This window comes from Xiphophorus hellerii, chromosome 15 (genome assembly GCF_003331165.1).
Source record: "Xiphophorus hellerii strain 12219 chromosome 15, Xiphophorus_hellerii-4.1, whole genome shotgun sequence".
Taxonomy (NCBI): Eukaryota; Metazoa; Chordata; class Actinopteri; order Cyprinodontiformes; family Poeciliidae; genus Xiphophorus; species Xiphophorus hellerii.
In genome coordinates, this window is record NC_045686.1 from 12,668,405 (window position 1) to 12,689,401 (window position 20,997).

At 39.6% G+C, this 20,997-nt stretch overlaps 1 protein-coding gene across 3 annotated transcripts in view; it reads right to left on the reverse strand.

Annotated features, from left to right (window-relative positions):
* Window positions 1–20,997, reverse strand: part of nhsl1b (NHS-like 1b) — a 100,041-nt gene that overhangs the window by 59,556 nt on the left and 19,488 nt on the right. The window contains exon 1 of one of the 3 annotated variants that reach the window (XM_032585746.1): window positions 2,419–3,766. The exons of the other annotated variants lie outside the window; for them this stretch is intronic. Coding sequence (XP_032441637.1) covers window positions 2,419–2,659 — 241 coding nt within the window. The 5' untranslated portion in view covers window positions 2,660–3,766. Of the gene's footprint in view, window positions 1–2,418; window positions 3,767–20,997 lie in introns of those variants that run through there. 3 annotated transcript variants of the gene reach the window in all.

Sequence of the window (20,997 nt, forward strand, 5' to 3'; positions counted from 1 at the left end):
GAAAATAACTCCAGCTTTCACATCAACTTGCCCAAGGAAATGTACAACTTCACCAGGAGAACCTACAGCAGCTTGTAGGTTCCTGAGCTTGTGTACCAGGCGGCTCAGGAAGGTCAAATTGAGCCTGACCAGGAAACAATCAGCTGCATACCTATTACCGTGACAACAGAGGCAAACACCCAAAAAGTCAGGCAACAGGCTGCGTCAAAAATTGCAGGCTTTGATTCTGAAGGCAGTAATTTTAAAGCTATATTTACTCTGAGGCAGTGCGCATGGCGGCCCACGTGTCTAGTAACTGGGTCTGGTGAATGCATGAATGCGATCTCCAGTTGTTATGCATGCAAAAGTGGAGAATTACTCTAAAGTTTCCTTTGCAAAGTATACGGAGTACGAGTTGTCTGGATGAGGACAATTTTAGAATGACCTGTCTATGACTCTGACTCTGGCCTAGCATTAGCTATAAAAAGACATAACTGCACATAACAGAGAGACAGGAAGAGACAGAAGAAAGAGGGCAGCGCTAGATTAAGCTACCAGACCATTTGCATGGTAGAAACAAAGGGTTGCAAATGTGATACATGTCATTGTTAAAAGGTCTGGCTGGTAAAAAAAAAAAAAAAGAAAGAAAATCAAGCCTGGTCTTAGTAAGGAATAAATATAATTTTTTAGTGTCCTCAACATTTGTAGCTTGCCAGTACAACAAACTTATAGTGGTAAAACCGAGGATTTAGTAAAAAAAAAAAAGAGTTATAGCTTTCTGAGGAACTACATGTGCAGTAAACATGGATGATGTAGACAGACTGCATATCAAACAATTATGCAGGAAAATATTTATTTGGATCTAAAGACCCTTTAGATAATTAAAAATATTCAGGTATAGAGAAATCATATTAAAAGCAGCACATTAGAGCAATAGGCAAGCAATGGAAATTCCAGTAACATTGCCAAGCAATCCATGTTCAAGAAACTTTAAACAATGTGTTATTTTTGCAACACATTGTTTGTTTGACAAATTGTTTGAAGAGGTTGGAATAGTACCCAATGAGTCGTCAGTTTAATGTTTTATGATAAAAAAAACATCTAATATAAGGAACAATTTAAGCTTCACCAGGGTGCTGCTCTTTGACTTATAGAAGCATTCCAAGCCCTCAAATTATTCAAGTTATGTGCATCTCAGAGTTGTTTTAGGAAATGGGCATGTTCAAACGCAACACAGAAAACTGAGACATGCAATAAACAACAACAGTGGCGACAAGCTTCACATTCCTGTCAGGGAACTTATTTGTAGATTAAAATGCTCTCATTTGTTCAGAGTGACAGATTAAAAATATGATACAATTTGTAGTAGCTGTCAAATTGAACAGAGACAGTAGTCTAAGCAAGGACCAAGTTAAATCAGAGTGTTTCAGCACTATTCAGTACTAATTCACAAAAAGAGAAGACGCATGATACTGGAAATACAAGAACACGATTAGGCAAGATTTTAGCATTCTTGAGAGAAACTGAAGAATCATAATTTTTTTGTTCACATTTTTCAAAGTATTTGTAGTCAGTGCCCAATGATTCAATCCAGGTTTGAGTAGTCCATGTATGAACACTTTCTTGGTTGTCTAATTCTGAGGTGAACTTCATCTAAAAAAAATACTGAAAATGTTCTCTTTTGTTTTCCCAAAAAACTAAAGTTATAAAGTATCAATAGCTGTGACATAAGGAAAGCTTGTTCAGTGTAGAATGAAGACCATTGCAAGACCATTGGATCTTATTAAACCATTAGGTGACTTATTATGGAGCAGCATTAGTGCATTTTCCATGAAGGTTTCAAGAAAAAGCTACAGTTACAACCACTGTCCTATAACTCTCAGTGACAGCTGACTGATGTATAAACCAAGATACGATCAGTGTATAATTGGACTAATCCCAGGCATAACACCCAAGAATCTCTATGAGAACTAGAAGTTACATTTTCACATCAGCCAAGATGGCCAAATAGGAAGCATAAATTCATCCATTTAGTTCACTTGTTCACAATACTCAGCCATCCAAAGATGACACATACCCTCTGCCTGACACCAATCTCTGAGTAGTACCAGGCTGTGATACAAACATTTACATGACGTCACCTTCTTCCGGTCAGACAAGTCTTTATTTATCAATCGCACACACGCACATGCACAGAGCCTTCTTTCACCGCCAACTCAATGTCGACCCTCTAAACCAAACAGAGCTCCCACTCACTTGCCATAGCAACAAGGAAGTGCAGGTTGTAAATACACAGAGAAAGAGGCAATAAGCAGACAGATGTATTTCTAGATTTACTTTTCCATATAAATAAAATGATTGAATCATTGGTCTTAGAGGGAAAGAGAATGATTGAGTGGGCATTTCTTTTGTTTTTTTATGTTCTTTCTTCATTCTCACCTATTTTGTGTTGAGGTCTGTACACCCAGTTGTCATCGTCCTCAGCCTCGTCTTTTTGAGGCATGTGAAGATGAGTGCGTGAGCGCGAGCGGCGGTTGGGAACCAGATGGAGATCGCTTTGACTGTGGAAGAAGCGTCTCCCCTGGTGGGAGAGGGGCGACATGTTGAGCCAACTGAGAGCCCGCGAAAGCCCTGCCGGCTTTTCCTTGTGGAATGAAGCGGATCGCCGGTCTCCTCTCATCTTTGCTCGGAGAAGCAAGTTTAGGAGGAGGTCAGATGAAATAGTTTAAGATAATTAGCCTCCTTAGTCACTAATCCAGTGGTTGAATGTCTGTTTTAGGAGTAACTCCAAATATTAAGGGAAAGCAATCCAAATCCACACACATTCCAATCAGATTCCACATTGAGGAGTAAATTAGTTTCAGGAGGAACTTCATCCATAAGCCAAGTATTTTGTCCGACTCCACATCACGACTTCTCGGCAGCTCCCAACTTTCGACCTCGTTCATATCATCCTCCTTTCACAAACTGAAATTCTTTCTTCAAATCATCTTTCCACATCTCTTCCGTTTCTTTTTGCTTTACGTCTTTGGGCATGATTCCAAAACCCAAGGGAGTAATTAGGCAATCCAGTTAGCTGGAAAAAACATCCACCCCTCTATGCAGGCTTTCCGTAAAAAAAAAAAAAAGGGGTGGGGAGAGAGATTTCCAAACTTCAAGAAGATAATGTTCAATCACAGCGAATTGGCAGTTGTAATTTACAACCACGCATGTTTTCCAGTGCTGTTATCTCACGTCGCTGGAGCTCATCGGGTGACACACAACCCGTCAGTGCAGCGGCAGACGAAGAGGTTAAGAAGTGTCAGTCTCCCTGGGTCTATTCCCAGCCGGATGAAGGTATTTGCATGCTCACAGGAGAGCAAAAACACAGTCACATATCTTATCCTCCTGCCAAATAAAGATCTCTTGTCTTCTCCCGATTCTTCTTGTTTTCCATTTCAGTATTGTAGATTTTGGTAATGGAGGAAAAGGTGAACCAAGCAGGGGAGCCAACGTTTTTTACAAAAAAAGCAAAATAAAGAAGAGAAACAGAAAATGCTCCAGGCGTTGGTAGCCACCAAGTTCAGGAAGACTAATCAGCTGATCAGCGCCTGAGATAAGGTGTATCAGGAAGGCTGCACCTGCTGCACACCCAAAAAAAACCAGACGGTTTTAAAAAGAAAGCTCAGTCTGCTGAGGATTCCCAGAACTTTCTGCTTCTGGAGAGAGCAGGCTGCAAGTGTATGACTGTGAGGAGCTGCCGAGAGTACACCCAACCCTAAAACACACTAAACTGAAATACGAGTCAGCCCTTCCCTTCTTCCTTATTTCCTGCCTTTCTGTTTTTCTGCGATCCCTGATCTCCGCCCTTCTCCTTCATCTGATAGCCAGCATGGCAACCACTCCCCACACCCTCCTTTGCACCTTGTTTTACCCCTTCTACCTTTTCTGTTTACTCTCCGTGTTATTCATGCTCTCCAGACTCCTGCTTCCCTAATAAACCTGCATTTCGCCGCAGGACAATTCAAAAACCCATAAAAGCTTTCTATAGCTGGTATGCACTGCATGTTAAAGGCATGCAAAAAAGTGTCTTATAGTTCACAGCATGTTTTGGTAGCTGGCTTCAGCTCCCTAACATGAAGGGAGCCACTGGAATAGGAGGGTAGTTTAAAAATCAGCCAAATACTAACAAATTTTTTGAAAAAAAAAAAAAAACACTTGTCATACACACAAAGTCACACATAGACCTTCAGGAACAACAGCTCCTACGATATTTATTAGGGAGGTGGAGTTTTCCCACCCAATTGTGAATGCAGAACAGGCATGTGACCACTAAGGTGTGACAGTAGGTTGTTTGTTCAAAAACCAGTAGTCTGTCAGTTTCACAATCTTAAGTAAACTCAACCATAAAAAAGTTAGTGGATTACTTGTTGTAAAATAATCTGCATCTTTAAGACACTATGTTCCATTTTGGGATGGATCAGTTACGTTACTGAAAGCTGATTCCTCATTCGGTGTAGTCATGTAGTGTAAACCAACACTCCAGAACTTGTTGCACATTCAGGTTCCTCACATTAATTTTTTTTTTCACTTTAAATCAGAAAATAAATAAATATAGCTGCGTTGCTAAGTTCTCAAATGGTAACCATCAGGAACAAATACCATATTAATATACGGTGACAGATATGGCTGTTTTTAAAGACCTTTGTTCAGAGTGATGACACATGAGGCCACAGTCCTTTAATATTTAACCAGGACTATTTTCTATTGAGCGGAGATGGAGGGATCAGTTTGGCGTTGACAGACTAATAACTAGCAGGCCATTCTGTTGATGAGGAAATTAACTGGTTCAAACATGCAGGCATTAGACAGTGTACCCTCAACACCATGGGTGCAAAAAAAGTGCAATTTCTTTCAAAGCCAAACAACCCCCTAGAGAACCAGAAAGCTGAGCAGGTCAGCATCCTAGTTCAACCCCCTACTTCATTTTTATTTCATGAAACGTACAAGCAGTGCCAATAATCAATACGAAAATCGATACCAACGGCTGGATCTTTACGCAATGCACATCCGGTCAATACTGGGTTGGCTTTAATGCTCAGGTACAGAAACACAATAAATATGTTGTCAAAGAGACAAACGTCTGACTGTCACCATTTGTCACTTTGCTGTGGCTTAAAATAAAGCAGTTTGCAAATTATCTTGCAAAAGCTTTCACATCGTTTGAACTTTCTCACATTTTTCTATATACTTTAGTGTCTTTTATTGGGCTTTTGTGAAGACTGACATGAATTTGTATTCATCCCTTTTTAAGCGCATACCCCCAAATAAGGGTGAGGTTCGACTAGGTGAGAGTTAATCAGAGAAGCAGACAAAGAGGCCTGTGGCAAATGTGAGGAACTGGAACCACAGAACGAGATCCCGGAAAAAAGGACTGACATCTCCCTCTGGGATTAATAAAGTATTCATTCATTCATTCATCAGCTTCCTCTGTAGGATAGCTGGAGTCAGTCTTGTAAATAAAGGTAACCAGCTCTGTCACCTTAGGGAAGTTGCGAAGCATTCTGGGCATGCTCTGGCTTGCCCCACTGGGAGGAGACCCCAGGACAGACTCAGAACTTTCAGGAGGAACTTGATGTTCCTTCTGGGCTGGGAACACCGTAGGATCCCGAAGAATGAGCTGAAGAGTATTGCCAGGATAGGGAGCTGCTTGGCACAATAAGTATAGGAAGTTGTCCATCAATGAAGGTTCCACACAGCTGTCCTGGGGTCCACTCCTGGTCTGGTCCATTTACTTCATATCTTCCCTCTTCTCTCTCTCATCCCTGGCTTGTCTGCTAAACTGTCTAATAAAGGTATTTTTTGAAACTAGAGAGACCTCTGGGTAACTTCCAACATAAATTAATTAGGAGATAATCCTCTAATTCCAGTGAGGATAAAAAGAAAATGTTTAGCACATAATTGAAAAAAACCTAGGAAACTTTCAAGTTTTTTGGTTTCATCCGTCTACATTTTTGAAAAACTACTCCTATATAATGTTGTTGCTTCATTCCTGCTCCACAGGAGAAGATGTAAAGAATCACATGCTGCTGCTCTGTGTGCAGTAAAAAATAAGAAAAATATAAATATAAAAAATCATCCCAGTATAATGAGACTTTTAAAAAGACCTCTGACCGTGCAAGTTACCGTAAAGGGAGTATGCATGTTCAACTAAATGCTGTCTGGTTATTTCAGACGGGAGTGTGATTATATCAGCACAGAAAGTTAGCTGTGGTTACCCATGAGATGACACATGCCTTAAACATGTACAAGATAAACTCCAAGGATTTCTTTCTGGGTCTTACCTCCATTATATCATAAGAAAGGAGACAGGTTAATCTGAATTACTGGATAATTAAAGAAATTAAAGGATATCTAAAGATTAGCAGGATCCGAAGAAATGCAATGCAGCTTTTTTCCTGCAAACAACAAAAACCTATTATTTGATGACTTTAAGACAATTATTGTAATTTGCAAAAAATACAATAATTCAGATTCACTTCTGAATTCACTGATTATCTGGATTACACAAAAAAATCCTGTAATTTTAGCCAACATAAAAGCAGCCCTACTAAACTGACTAAATTATATATTGAGTTAAATAAACACCCCAAAGATCAAATATATCAGCTACTCCATACATTCACTTCTGCACGACACAAATGGCGACACATGAGTGCTATCTGGTTGCAAGGTAACACAATCCAACACAAGAGCAACCGCTGACACTAAATACACCCTGATCAGACGCTCCTTTAAAGGATAAACATCACTTCCTGAGCTTTACGAGTGAAAAAACAGCCCACAGAAGTGCATCCACACGTCCACAATTGTCTCATCCAGATAGAAGCCCTGGCCAGGCGTCCCTGCCAAGTTTCAAATCCCGGCAAGTCGAGTTCGTCTCTCAGCAGCAGCACGTCTCCAGAGCCAGTTAAACACAGGGGTTCAGCTGCACCGCAGAGGAAACCTTTTATTACCCCTGAGCACCTCGCATTTACAGGGACGGTTACGTGGGAGTTTGCGCTGGTGCAAGGCTGTTTCTGTCCAAGACCGCATGTGGGAACAAACTCACAAAAGCAGAATGCGACAGAGTTGGTTAAATGTTTTTATTTTTGCATTGTGGGTGCAGATTTTCACACTATTAACAAAATGCTCCCTGTAATACAACAAAATGAGAAGCTAGAAAGATCTGCCTTTAATTAAACGGCACAATTTATCCAGCCTTCACTTACTCCGCCTGTATCTCAAGAAATCTATGCTCATGTTTGTTTTTGCACATTTGACAGCTTTTTTCCTGTAGACAAATCTACAGTAGGAAGCTGAGAAGAGCAACACAAAGAAAAAAATAAGTTAATCATAAATTGCTGCAACATGTAGTATGAAAACTGACTATGATTTATAAAAATAAAAAAAAACACTGCATGTTATGGATTATGCAGTTCTCTCATGGGTAGAACTTGTTTTGCAGGCTATTGAGTAGTTATATTTACACCACATCACATACGTGTAATTGATATGTTCAACACTACTCCTGTTTTTCTTGCATGTCATAAATTGCCACGTAGTAAACTGTTCTATAATCAGGTGAGATATTCCGCAACTTAAAGCCACCAGAGGCCCTGCAGGGCTTGTAGCTAAGCAACAACCCTCTGATGGCAGACAGGAGGGCTGCTCAGCTCTCTCGTCTTTCTCTCTCTATATATATAGACATATATAAAAGTAAGTAAAACTCATTAAGAAGGATGTTTGTTCAATTTAACCAGAAAAATATATATCTTAGGCTTACAATAGGGTTTCCATGGTATTACGAAACGAATCGAGCCCACAGCCCCACAGATCCTCTATCGTACTTATCAGTGGAAATGAGTTGTTTATTCACAGATTTTTTATTAATTTAACACCAAACCCATCTGGACATTTGTTTCCAAAAAGCTCAAGATTTTTTTTTAATTGAGTTACAATTTATAAATGTGTAACAGAGATTATATAAGCACATTAAAGTGTGAGCCTCCAAACTTTAATCTGAATACTTTTTACATCCTTTATATGCAATTCCCGTTTCCAACCACATGGTGGCACTACTTGTTTAACTTTATTTGTCCCAAACTCTCTTGGGAAGTGACTTTAATAGTATATTACCTTAATGCAAAGTCAAATGGGCCATAAAATATCTGCAGATGTTGGTCTTTATTCATTTATTCATGTTGAGCACCACAGAATTAGGCTTCAGTTCATAAACAACGAAGGCCTGGAGGGAATCAAGTTTGTGTATTTACAAGACCCTCTGTCTGAGTGTGTGTTGTGGGAAGATAGCAATCTATAGTGGGTGATAACGCAGTTATTTCAAACATTCAAGGCCTATCTATGGCCTCAGTGGAATAGCACTTTTAAAATCACACACACACTTAGGGACTTGCTGAGTTGTTAAATGATGACCACACTACTGGAAACACCAAGGTCAACAGGTGTCACCCAAGTTTGAAGAAATCCCTACTCCCTCTAGCCAAGTGCTTGAAATAGCTAAAGTCCAGCGGTCAGATACTAGTCTTGCAAGAAAACAAATGTATATATTTATATGTGATATTATGTGGAGGTGTTTCACTGAAGCAGAGAATCCATGTATGTTAGTGGTGTGGTCATTTTTTCACAGAATCAAGAGGGTTGGGAAATAGATGGAACATATTATTCTCCATTTAGATGTTGTACAAGTAAATAACTGTAATTCAACCTATTCAACAATCACAGCAGCCCACTGTCATTGGTGTTGCCAATAAAATTACAGTAAAAAATAATATTCTTAATGAGAGCCCCACGTAAACTGTTTTTAAAATATAATTGTTTTTTTTTTTTTAAAAACAAAGTGTTCTCACATTAGAACACAATGAAGAGAAGTCCTGCAGCTACAAACCTTTGACCTCTTACTTGTGACCCCAAAGTGCCAACAGACTCACAGCTGCTGCTCAGTATATGCTTAGAAGTGTGGCTGTGTGTATTTTAACAGTTATGCACTGAGGAGCTATGGATACTGGGCCATTTTATGTGTCTAAACACTCTTGTACTTCCTTTAAACAAAGACGTGTGTGTCTAAGACCTACATCTGAGAAGCAGCAAAGTGTTGCAAAAAGGCCTGGAAGCAGTTCAAATATATAGACTCTGTCCCAGGTAAAGGTTTGTTCATGATACTGCCCTCGAGTATATTCAGCTAAGTACTCTGACATGCAGGCCATCTGAACAAAAGACGAGACGACAGCTCTGAGGTTAGTCTTAAAAAGAACAGAAAGAAGTGGCGCTCCAGCTTATAGGACAAATGAACTCCGGTAATCCGAGAACACCCAGCAGGGCTGCGTCCAGTGGTTGAAGCAGAGAAAGGGCGCGGCCGGCTATGCATTCCTGATCAGTCATGCCTGAGCAGAGGGGCCACTCCAATGGACCTGTAGCCAGATGTGTTCTGCATGGGCTTTGCACGTTCACATATATTGTATGTTTCTGGTTAAAGTCTGGCTATTTTAGGAAGAATATGGGACTGCAGTAATAAGGATTAATATTTAGCATTTATAAACACACTGCCGTCATTTCTTCTAATCTCTTCGCACTTCTTTGTTATAGAGTACAAATGGAAGGTAACTTGCTTCCTCAAGCAACAACACTTGAATGCCAAGGCGGAGGTCTAAATCAAGCACTCAGCACTTAAAAATGTTCGGCACCCTGACTTGTTTGAATGTGTTAAAGGAGTTCCTGTTTGTACTTATCATCTAAAGGATAACGTGTTTGTCATTGCTACAGTATTCACTTGGGCTTGTGCCATCCTACTAGGTCGTTGGACCTGTTTTAAACTTCACTCAGTGGAAAAAACAATCACAACAACTTCTTTGCTCATACATTACATGGTACAGGTGTACATTGGTGTAGTTCACCATGTACCTAAAAATGATTTTAAACTGTGATTTATAGATGAAAATATCTTAGAAGTGGAACTTATAAAATCAGCTCATTAGAAGGGCTGTGTAAGGCTTGACTGTATGCTAATGGGGGCGTTTCAGTCATCTGATGCAGGTGTCCTGGAACAGGGACAGTTTTAGATTATTTTAGGAGATAAAACACACAAAAAAACTCTTGAAATTAAACAAAAATAATAATATCAAGTCAAGAAAAAAATTGAAGGCAAAAGTCAATATGTGTAACCGAATTGGAAGAAACCAGAATCAGATACAGTAAACCTAATCATGACTCATCATTAGTTCAAAATTAGAAGGAAATACAGTGGAAACACCAACAGGTGTGCCATTACAGTCTATGGATAACTGGGTGAATGATAAGCTTGTTCATAAATCATGTGACTATTGGACAGGGAGAAAAATCTGGAACTTGGTTTCCTGTAACATTTAGATGCATCTCTGCTTCAATAAACCCAGATCAAATGATGAGGTCATTAGCAAGACTCTGTGGGACTAAGAAGGCAAATAATTCAGACGTTTTGGTCCAGGCGTACGTCTGCAGTACGAGTTTCCCGGGTCTTGAGGGTCTGGAGTTTGAGAACTGGAGACGGGCCAATTGAAAACAGACGCTACCAAGTCAAGCACACATCGACACACTTTGATTTCTAAGTAGTTACAAAGTATGTCAAGACATGTTTGCAGTTTGTTCAGGCTGTGTGAGAGAGCAAGACTTTCATCAAGTAACAGGAAGGCTAAACAGAGTAGTAAAGTTGCCCTGTTTTATCATTTTCAGCATTCAATCGCAGTCTGTAATTTGATATTAATATCACAAAGGACTGTTTGGAATGCAGTTTTTGTCTGCCATTACATTACAAGTGTCAGGAATCCATATTTTGAATACATTTCTGCTGGATGCTCCATTGCAATGACAGGCAAGAGACAGAGGAGGAAAACTGAAAACTTAGGATTTATTGCAACAAATATCACTGCAGTGTGTAACAGTAGCATGATATATTTTTAATATCTTGCAGTCCTAATTGATCTCCAAGAACCGCCAACCAACAAAGCTGACCTATTAACTGTTTATGAGAAAGAATACATTTTATTGGTACAAGTTCATGTCTCAAAAAGGGTAAATGTTAAAAAACAACTATTAGCGGTGGAATAATGGTTCATGATTACATTTTTAATCATAAAAAATATTAAAGTTCTTAGGATGTTTTAGAAAACCAGAGTACATAGTGACCCGTTATGAAACCAAAGGACAAAATTGATCTATGTGTTTGCCACAGAGCTACTTTGGTTACAAAGCCATGGGATCTGTGGTTGCATTCCAATAATGCTGAACTTGTTATAGTGGTTATAAAATATAAACACTCATATTTCTGGCATTTCTTGAGAAGAGTCTTTTGAAACAGAAAATCCCATCCCATAATTTAATGTGTTTTTAATTCTTTTATTGAAAAAGTCAAATAAAGAGCTGAATTGTCTAATTAGTCAGTAACTATTTGAGGCACTAGCCAGGTTTCTAGCAGCAAGGTAAAAACAAAACATTTTTTCAAAACGTTTTTTTCTGTCTTTTTGGATCATGCTGTACTACTGCTGTTGCTGCACCCTGTCAGTCAGCTGCTTGTAAGAAGGCTTCTTTACAATTTTAGTGTTTAAACGAAAGACAAATTTGGCTGTTTTAAAATACTTGTTGTCAGCACAGGCGGTCATGGGGTGCCCATGCTTGATCTATGGGTCAGTTAAATAGGCAGACCAGGGTTAAGGAAAAGTTCAGCTCATGTGCTGACAGCCAATTTGGCAACCCACCAGGAGTCAAATCTGGCAACATGCCCATCAAACCCCAGAGGAGCCTGCTTTCTGCTGTGTGTCTGACAGGCAGTTTGAGTCAAAGGGTGGGGAAAATACCAAGCACAACAAAAAAAAAAAAAAAAAAAAAAACCCTCTTAAACAGAAGGGAAAAGCACCGAAAGAACAATGAGGGAAAAGGTGTTTTGCAATCGGGACGTGAAGGCTAATATTTTCCAAGTGTTTTCATTTATAAAGCATTTTTAACAAGCATACAAGCAGTGAGAGGAAAACTAATAAAAGCCAGGATGCGTGAAGTAACAGAAGCAGAGGCTGCTGCTGCAAGTTTGTGTGGTCCTCATCAGCAAAACTCTACCAACAATTATTCTGTTGGTGTTAGCACAGACTTAGAAAGAGGGTAAGATTCATATGTGGTAATAATAAAATGCAGAACAGACAAAGAATAGAACAGAAAAAAAGAGATAAGGAGCGACAGAAGAGAATTATGCTGATTAGGCAGGCGGCAGGCCGACCGTTACAGAGACAAAAGGGGCTTGACTCAGTCTGGCTTTGTGCCGTCTACAGCTGGGAGCTGTCAAACAAACACACACACACACACCCCCACATGCAGAGTAAGTCTACCGTTACTCTAAACTCATTCCTCCTTATCTGGGTTCACATCAATACATCAACCATTCACAAACTTCACAAAGCTGGACTGAGATCAGCTTTAATTTACCAATAAGCTCACGTAAACCTACAAGTTCAGGCTCATTCCTGTCTGCGGCCTCGCTCCACACTGCTGGCTGACTTTCCTCCTTCCCGATCCAAGAGGATCTTCCACAGCCAATCATCCTTAGAGGAGGACTTAAGGGCGCAGCTGAGATCAGATCCTGGATCTGCTGCCTGCCAGCCGTTACATGCTGGGATTATAAGGAACATTACACACAAACTGCAGGTGTAATAGCAAGCAAACAAAGTAATGAAGGCAAAGAGGGAGTTCATATGATTAACAACGTTAAAAGCTGCAAAACGGGCCTCAATCCCCCCCCTTTATGTCCGCCCTCTGTGTACAGTTCATCTAAGGTTGATTTTTTATTCTTCTTTACAATAAATCTCCCTAAAACACCCCAAAAACAGATCAGGTTCAACATTTCCCCTCTTTCTGGACCTCTCTATTCCTCATTATATGCTTCCTTTGTTCCCACACAGTCTCTCAATTCGGGGGGAGGAACATAAACTCTCGGCCCACCTCGGACTCCGAGCCAAAGGCCACTGGTTGCGACCACCCGCCCACCCACAGCGCAGTCGGCGCAGCAGGGTTTTCCATGCGAGTCTCTGTGAGCGCGTTTCCTTGCAGCTGCCCTTCTTCACGCCCGACTGCATGCATGTACCTGTGCCGGCTTACAGGTGTGCATCTGTATCTGCCTACAGGCGTCTGTGTGTCTGGTTACGCAGTCCGCAGAGGAAAATCTGTGCAGTTGTTTGTTCAAGCTCTGCTCCCACCATAATAACAGCACGCACAGGTCGTCGTTACAGGCTGGACAAAAATCATTGTTTTACTTTAATAAAATAGTGGAGACTGAAATTACAGCCCTCTCAGATCGGCATTGTGTGTTTTTCATCGTATCTCAGGCGCCATCGGTTTGTTGGCCTCCTCCAGGGCACCTCACTGTTTTCAAATCAGCTCAGATTTCTGGGATTGTTGGGAAGAAAACATCTATTAGAGGTGGGTTGACATATCTGTTATTCATGTATAATCTTTGCTTGGAGGAGAAGATGAACAATGAAAGTCATCTTTCCACCTTAACTAAGATTTTGTTCCACTGAACCTAATTCAAAGTTGAATGTCTTTTTTATTATTAGTGAAAGCTATTTATGTGTTTTTCCAAATGTTATTCAAACTAATAACAGAGAAAAAGGCAAAATAGTTACCGCAGGTTACCTTATTAAAATAAGTGATGTTCCAATCAGTTTGGCAGATGAAAATCGGACAATTTTTCCCAAAATACTCCTTCCAATTTAGTTAGAAACTGAAAACCTCCTCTTCTTACATCACTAAATTCTTCAACAAATGCATTTTACTTGATGTGCTTCCTGTTTGAGCTTAGTAAAAATCAGATACAGGTCAGAAAACGTGCTTTAATGTATAAATTGAATAATTCAACATCTTTTTCTTTTAAACAAAACCACTGCCCTCAATGAACCTGCAGCTTTTTCTTTTCTTTCATAGTGAATGTTGGTACATTTAATTGTTAAGTTTGTTTTCTAGAAAATCTAAACCAGTATCAATAAGTTCGAACTCCAGGGAAAGCCAGAAATCGGTATCACTTAAGAAAAGCCCGATCAGGGGAGCTCTCATAGTTGAGGCTAATTCCTCAAGTAAAAAAAGAACTCCATGCAACATGAAAGAAGAAGTTGTCATTATGAGCAAAATTCCTTAGCAATCAGAATACCCCCCAAACACTGCATTCCAGTCAATCATTTGCGGTATTGATATTGCACATACCATATTGTGATTGTCGTCAATTTGTGATTTACTGTGGGTACTTCTAGGAATCCTGCAACATCCATTTGGTTAATTTATGTTTTATCCTCTTACTCAAATGCTCTTTTAATTAGGTGGTAACACCAGAGTTAATAAAATGTGGGGAATGAGAGCAGTTCCTATGGTAGCCAACAACACTGAAACGGACAAGCAGACACATGCAAACACACACTTTGAATAATTTTAAGGGGATGAAAAACCCTGAAGACACTTTGGAGATAAAAATATCCATCAGTCAATGAAACAATTTTCCCCTAATTATGGAGGGAAAAAATGATCCATCTCACACACATCCTGACAGATAACTGGAAAGTAGCTACATGAAATAAAATCTTTACTTTTCGGCTACAAACCTATGACAATCGAATAAAATAACTAAACAGAACAAAGTAGAGTTAAACTGATCTTAAATAAGTGAAACACTGAAAAAGAGATAGATATATTTACACACAGTCATAGGCACAGCACATATTCCTTGTTTGTCCAATTGGGAAAACAGAAAACAAGCAACCCAAACAGGCAATGATGTCACGGGTTTTTCACAGACCCGTGAAAAACAGAAAAAAGACAGGATGCCCACTCAACACCTTCCTGACCCCCCGTGCACCGCCCAGATGCTTAAGGTCTCAGAGGTGAGGTTTCCACTTCCTTAAGAAAAAACACTTCTTTTTCCCATGTGAAAATAATGGGACGGGCAGTAAATCTCTGGATCCAAGTGACAAGTCAGACCTGTTGGACAAGTCAGCTGGAGCTTGAGACTGCCGGCGGGAGAGGGAGACATGAAGACGAGCAGCGTGAAGAGGGGTGATGTGGGTCATAGGGGTGTGAGAGCGGGTCAGAGCACTGCAGCGAGGAAGCGTTATATGACAGCATGAATAACGGATTCTCTCTGGGCAACTTCTAAAAGTTTCCCAAATGATGTTAAAGATAATGATGTGACAGATAACAGGTTTTATTTTAGTTTTTTTCCCGTCAGTGAAGACACCCAACAGGTAATTTCCAGTTCACGGTACTTGACTATATTTCTAAAAAGGCACAACATCCACTTTATGGTTTTATAATTATTCGAAATAGTTAGAAAATCAGCTCCACATTTTGGCTCGGCAGCCACCACCGAAGCATCTGGGAACTTTAAAGCATAAATTACAGTTTCTATTATTTCCCTAACATCTGGATTTCTACAAAGAGAAAAACATCCTGATTCAAAGGGGTGCACTGCAGAGTGTGAGTGGGTAATCTCACAGGACTACAGAGTGTCAGACAAATAAAGAACTTACCTATTGAGATGTGGAGGAAGGGTCAAAGAGAGGTCAGATGAAAGCAGGGTGAAGGTCATGTGGAGAGAAAATAAAGAAATGTTTGTTTATTTGGCAGATGCATTTGTTCAAATATAACCTGTGTGTGCTTTTGAACTTGACAGGAGATAAATGTCACTGTACACTGAGGCAAGGCTAGCCTAGGTATGTTACAGAGAAAGCAAAGAAAATACAATAAAAAAACTTCAAAACTTTACTTCAAAGGAAAAATATGTAAAAAGACAAAAAAGGCAAAACACAATTTTAAAACAGATAAACGGAGCTTCAACTTAACTGACAATGACCAGGTAAAAATTCAAAACAAAAAACATTTTAGTGTCTGATCCAAAAGATTTGTAGTTTAATTTCACATTTTCATTTCAACTTTTTTTTTTCAAATTAGCATTAGCAAAATTAGCAATTAAACAATTGGTTATTAAACATGTAGACTATTATTGTTAGCAAGTATCACATCCCTGGCTCCAGCCCCCGTTTTAACCATGTGACCTGATGCGGACCAAAAAGCTGCAGCAAAAGCAAATGAGGTGGATTAGTTGTGCTTCGGTCAGAGGCCTCATCAGATTTGCTACAAGACTGACTGCTACTGGAGTCATTGTCATAAAAATGCTAAAACTGTCATCTAACCTCTTATTCATACAGTTATGAACACCTTGTGTGTGTGTGATTTTTTTTTTTGTTTTTCTTTTTTACAAGCCACATTTATATACTATACATGAAATCAATGTAACAGCATCAGCTGCATTTCTAAATCTAATTGGACAGTAGCAACACAGCAAGCAGTCGGCACATACAGAAATACAAACTCCCGGATGTGAAATATGAACTCTGAGCCAAGCCTTCTGTATGCAAAAGTTAAATAGTTCATGATGTCAAGGCTTATACAAGCTACATTGATGCGGGAAACCAGCTGACGTGACACAACTCTTAAATATGCAGTAATTCAAGAGTGAGAAAGAGGAGGAGGAAAGGTGAGACGTTTCAACTTTTGGTATTCTCCCAATAAGTTTATTTAAAAATAAAACAAAGCGATACAGCAAAATGTCGCTGATCGAGCATTTTGGAGAAATGCCTGTTCATGCCCACAGGAAAATACTGTACGTAGAAAAGGCAAGAAAACTTATAATAATTTTAAAAAAGAAAAATATCAAAAACAAAATGATCACCAACGTGAATTCAAAAAAGAAATATCAACCTGCTTGTAAATATCTAAACCAGTTATAAGCTAAAACAGAAACTCCTCACGTGTGAAAGGTTGTAAAAAAAAAAAAAAAAAAAAGTGTTGATGAATGCAATCATCACCTCAGATGTGTGGACAGTCGACTGGAGAAAGCTGGTAAAGCATTATGAGTGTGTTTGTGTGTGTGTGTGTGTGTGTGTGTGAACAGGACAAAGATGAAAAGTCCCCGGGGCTTTGATACGGCTCATTTGAACTCTTCCTGCTGCTAAAATGAGACATGACCAGGCAGTCGCTACTGCTCAGCTGAGTGATCCTTACAGATGAATCTAGGTCAGCCAAATGGACAATTAAAACGCTTGCTCTTCACAATTGGTCATAAAGTAGTTGCAAATATTATAAAAGAGGACATAGATAACAATTTTCTTTGAATCTGTTCACAATTATGGTTCATAGATATGATTTTTCCTATTATTTTTTGGATGATGCCGTTTCATGCAGTGATAAAGGGGTCATTAAAGAGCATGTGCAAACAGAAGCATGTATCTTTCCCTCATTTCTGCACATTTTATCAGAGGACTGTATAATAATGATTTTCTAATTAATCTTCATGCAAATACAGTCAGTTCATGATAACATTTGTAGAATGCTAATGTATAGAAAAGAACAGGAATCCCTTTACAGGAGTTGTGACCTGCAAGTGAATGATTTTCAGCTTGACCAGCCTGATTGGTCAGAAACTCAAAAATCAAATCCTTTTTTTAAACATTCAACATACCATAAGTAACCATTAACAGGTCACAAAAAGCCCAGCACTCTTCAGGGCAGAAGACGTTACGGTCTAAAGAAGATCTATAGTTTGCCATTTTAGTATCAGCAAGGTGATTCTCTGTTTCATTCTTCAGAGATTTCAGCCTTTATCTAAATGCTCTGCATGCACACATTTGGAAATCTCAAAGTCAACATCCTACATTCTCTAAAGAAAGGCAATACAAACAGACAATGTTCATAATTAATAATGCTGATACCTCAAACTGTCAATTGTTTCTTAGTGCATCTGCACCTTTAAAATCTGATATCTCAGGATTTGACAAATATTGCATATTCTTGCACACACTACTCACAGTACCATACTTGCAGCTGTGAGAATGACCTCCCATTGGAAGCTGCATGCATTAAAAAGCAAGTCTGAAAAGTATCTATAAATGGAGCTTCACACTTTGCTGTCTTTAATGTTAAAAGAATAGAAAACATGAAGGACCATCACCTTTGACACAAATTTGCTCCACAGCTGAATTTCATCTATTAAGAGAAGAGCAATGAAAGTCCGTCTCCAGTCCGCAGGTCTGGACTTCTTTCAACTCTCAGTCCTGACCTTGTCCAGCCTGCACACCGCCAGCCTGAACAATGCAAGCTCAGATCCCACACTGCAGCACCTGCTGATCACCATCGGCTTTTTATCCATCTTCCTCTCCCAGTCCACACATTTTTGTTCTTTCTTTACCTCCTTGTCTCACTCTCTCAGTAGTTTCATTCTCCCCACAGAACTCACACCATGTCCCTGGCAAAGATTGTTTCATATTTAAACAATGTGTTCTATTAGGTAATGTTTTATATGCAAGTATTTGCCAAGATGCTCATCCATAGAAACACATGCACAAAGATGAGTACCTGTATAGGTGGTCTTCTTCTGCTTTTGGGATGAAATCCTACTTGCTTTCACAGGCATGTTACCCGATAGCTGCACATAACACTGACAGGACGACTTCAATTTAAAGGCTACACACAAATCAGCAGGCATTCTCTGCACTGCCTCAGTGCATGTGTGAAGACCCCACACACACGCTGACCAATCAAAAACCTGTTATGAAGAAAGAAGAGGGGGTGTACGGTGAGTGGTGAATTCATAGGAGCCCCTAATGGTGACCCTCTGCAAAACTCAGGGTTGCTGCAGTAATGTGGTCACTATCTGCCACAGTGTGCGGTTGCCAGGGTGACATAAGGCGGCCTGTTAGTCAAGTTTAACGGGACCTCCGGCCCCTTTGAGATATCAGGTTGAGGGTCAACGGCAAATACTTCAATCAAATCCTTTTTTTAAACATTCAACATACCATAAGTAACCATTAACAGGTCACAAAAAGCCCAGCACTCTTCAGGGCAGAAGACGTTATATAAAAAAAAAACAAAAGATAGATTGCAAAACAAATTACAGTCAATGAAATCTGTTTTTCATCTGCAGGTTTAGGATGTATTTTATCACAAGGTTAAAATACAAGCACAACTACAAGGGTACTTGTAGTTGTGCAATCCTCAAATTAGGCTTCTTGAGATTTTCTAAGCGTTGGATATTGTTTCATAGCCAAATCCTGCTTTTAAACTTCGGCTCTGTTTCCAGGTTGATCTGTCTGCTAAGTATTTTTCTCAGCTATACTGCTTTGTGTTATTCTATTAGACAAATCTCTAATAAAATAGATTCCAGGTTGCAATTGTAATGTGACAAAATACTTCTGCACAAACTGCATGTCCACATCTCCATCTCATCCTACAGGACAACAGCTCCCATTGTAATGAGACGATGCAATTGGCTTGTACAGCTCCACATCCAATGCAGACTGTCATTTCAGGTTTGCCTCTAAATGCCGTCAGTTCCATCCTTTGTTTAAAAGGTAATTACGCATGTGACCAACGTTTAGCACCGGTTGTTTTTTATGGTTTGCTTTAATCACAACCTGCGATGCTTTGCGGAAGCCTCTCGGCTAACCCTTCCCACAGACAAATCCATCACCGCCGCTCTCGTTTTCCGATCCAGCAGGAAACAACTGCGAGAGACGTGTCACGTCCTGTTGCTGGACATGGTGACAATCACAAAGAACAATCTGAGGGGCGCAATTGGATGAGGCAGCTGTCTGATTAAGAGCACTTTTCCTCTGAGCGCCGAGCGTGGTGTCTGGGGAAAGAGGAGGATGGCGGCAGGGGCAGGAAGTAGAACAGGATATAGTTGACAACGCCATCTCCCACAGGATGCTGGGACTTGCAGGGTTGACAAAGGAGTAGTTCATGAGGAATAGGCTGGAGGTAGACGAGGTTAAATCTAAATATCAAAACAAAACAAACAAGAAAAAAAACAAGCAATCAGTTTTTAAAGAGATATGCTGGAAAGGAGCGCCCCAATCCACAAATCATTCAGTTACAACATGCTCCACTAATATCGTCAAAAATAAATAAGAGCACAGTCGTGTTAGAGTAAGACCTGAGGGATTTTTTTTCACTAGCAAAGTATACTTTAACGTTTTCTTAAGATTTTAAATGTTACTGAAGAACTTGGTTCTCCAAACCAAGACTTTCTTCACTAAATTTAACTCTAAATGCATCACTCTCCTCCTGTTTTCCTCCATTATTGAACTGTTAGAAACAATGAAACGACAATCTGGTTTGTGTTTGAGGACAAAAAGCTGAGATCTTAACTTAACTGAAACACAAAAAAGCTGTGTCTTGCTTTTTTTCTAAAAATCCTTCAGACTGTGCAATAAATCTGTCAGCATTTTTAGACAGAGGACTCCAAACGTTGCTTTTTTTGAGAAGTTTAGACTTAATTGTGCTCTATTCGATTGTTTCTCAGGGACAAATCACTGACAACATGCAGAAGGATGCTCCCTTTATGATCCATTGCTCATTGATCGCTGTCTGCATGCTTAATTTTATGATTTTGAACATCGGAGTAGAACAATAAACTGGCAACATAAAAAAGCAGGATTTATTTGTTCTCTAAAAGGCTTCATTTCTGTACTCAGAGAAACAAATAACAACTCTGTTTCTATGCATGCATTTATCACTGAATCCAGCATTTAAACATATAATCAGCCCATTTTGGTAAAAAGGTGCATCTATGTTGAAGTTCTAGTAGTCCAACCTCTTCATAGCACAGGGGTCACTTGTCCGTAATAACAACCATAAATCCTGGATATGCACTGGAATCACCAAGCTGAGCTAAGAGTAAGTTCTGTATAGAACGGCGGTATAAAGTGAGCTGATATGTCCATTTTTGAAGACAGAAAAGGAAACCATCCAACCAGACACACAGATTTCTACTCACATTTTCTTTAATCCCTGTAGCTGATAGAACCTACCAGTCTCCAACTTTGTTTCTGCCATTAACTCTGTGTATACCGTTGCTCCTTTCAGTAGACAGTATTCCTAACTCAGAGATCAGGTCTCTCAGCTGTTGCTCTTTCT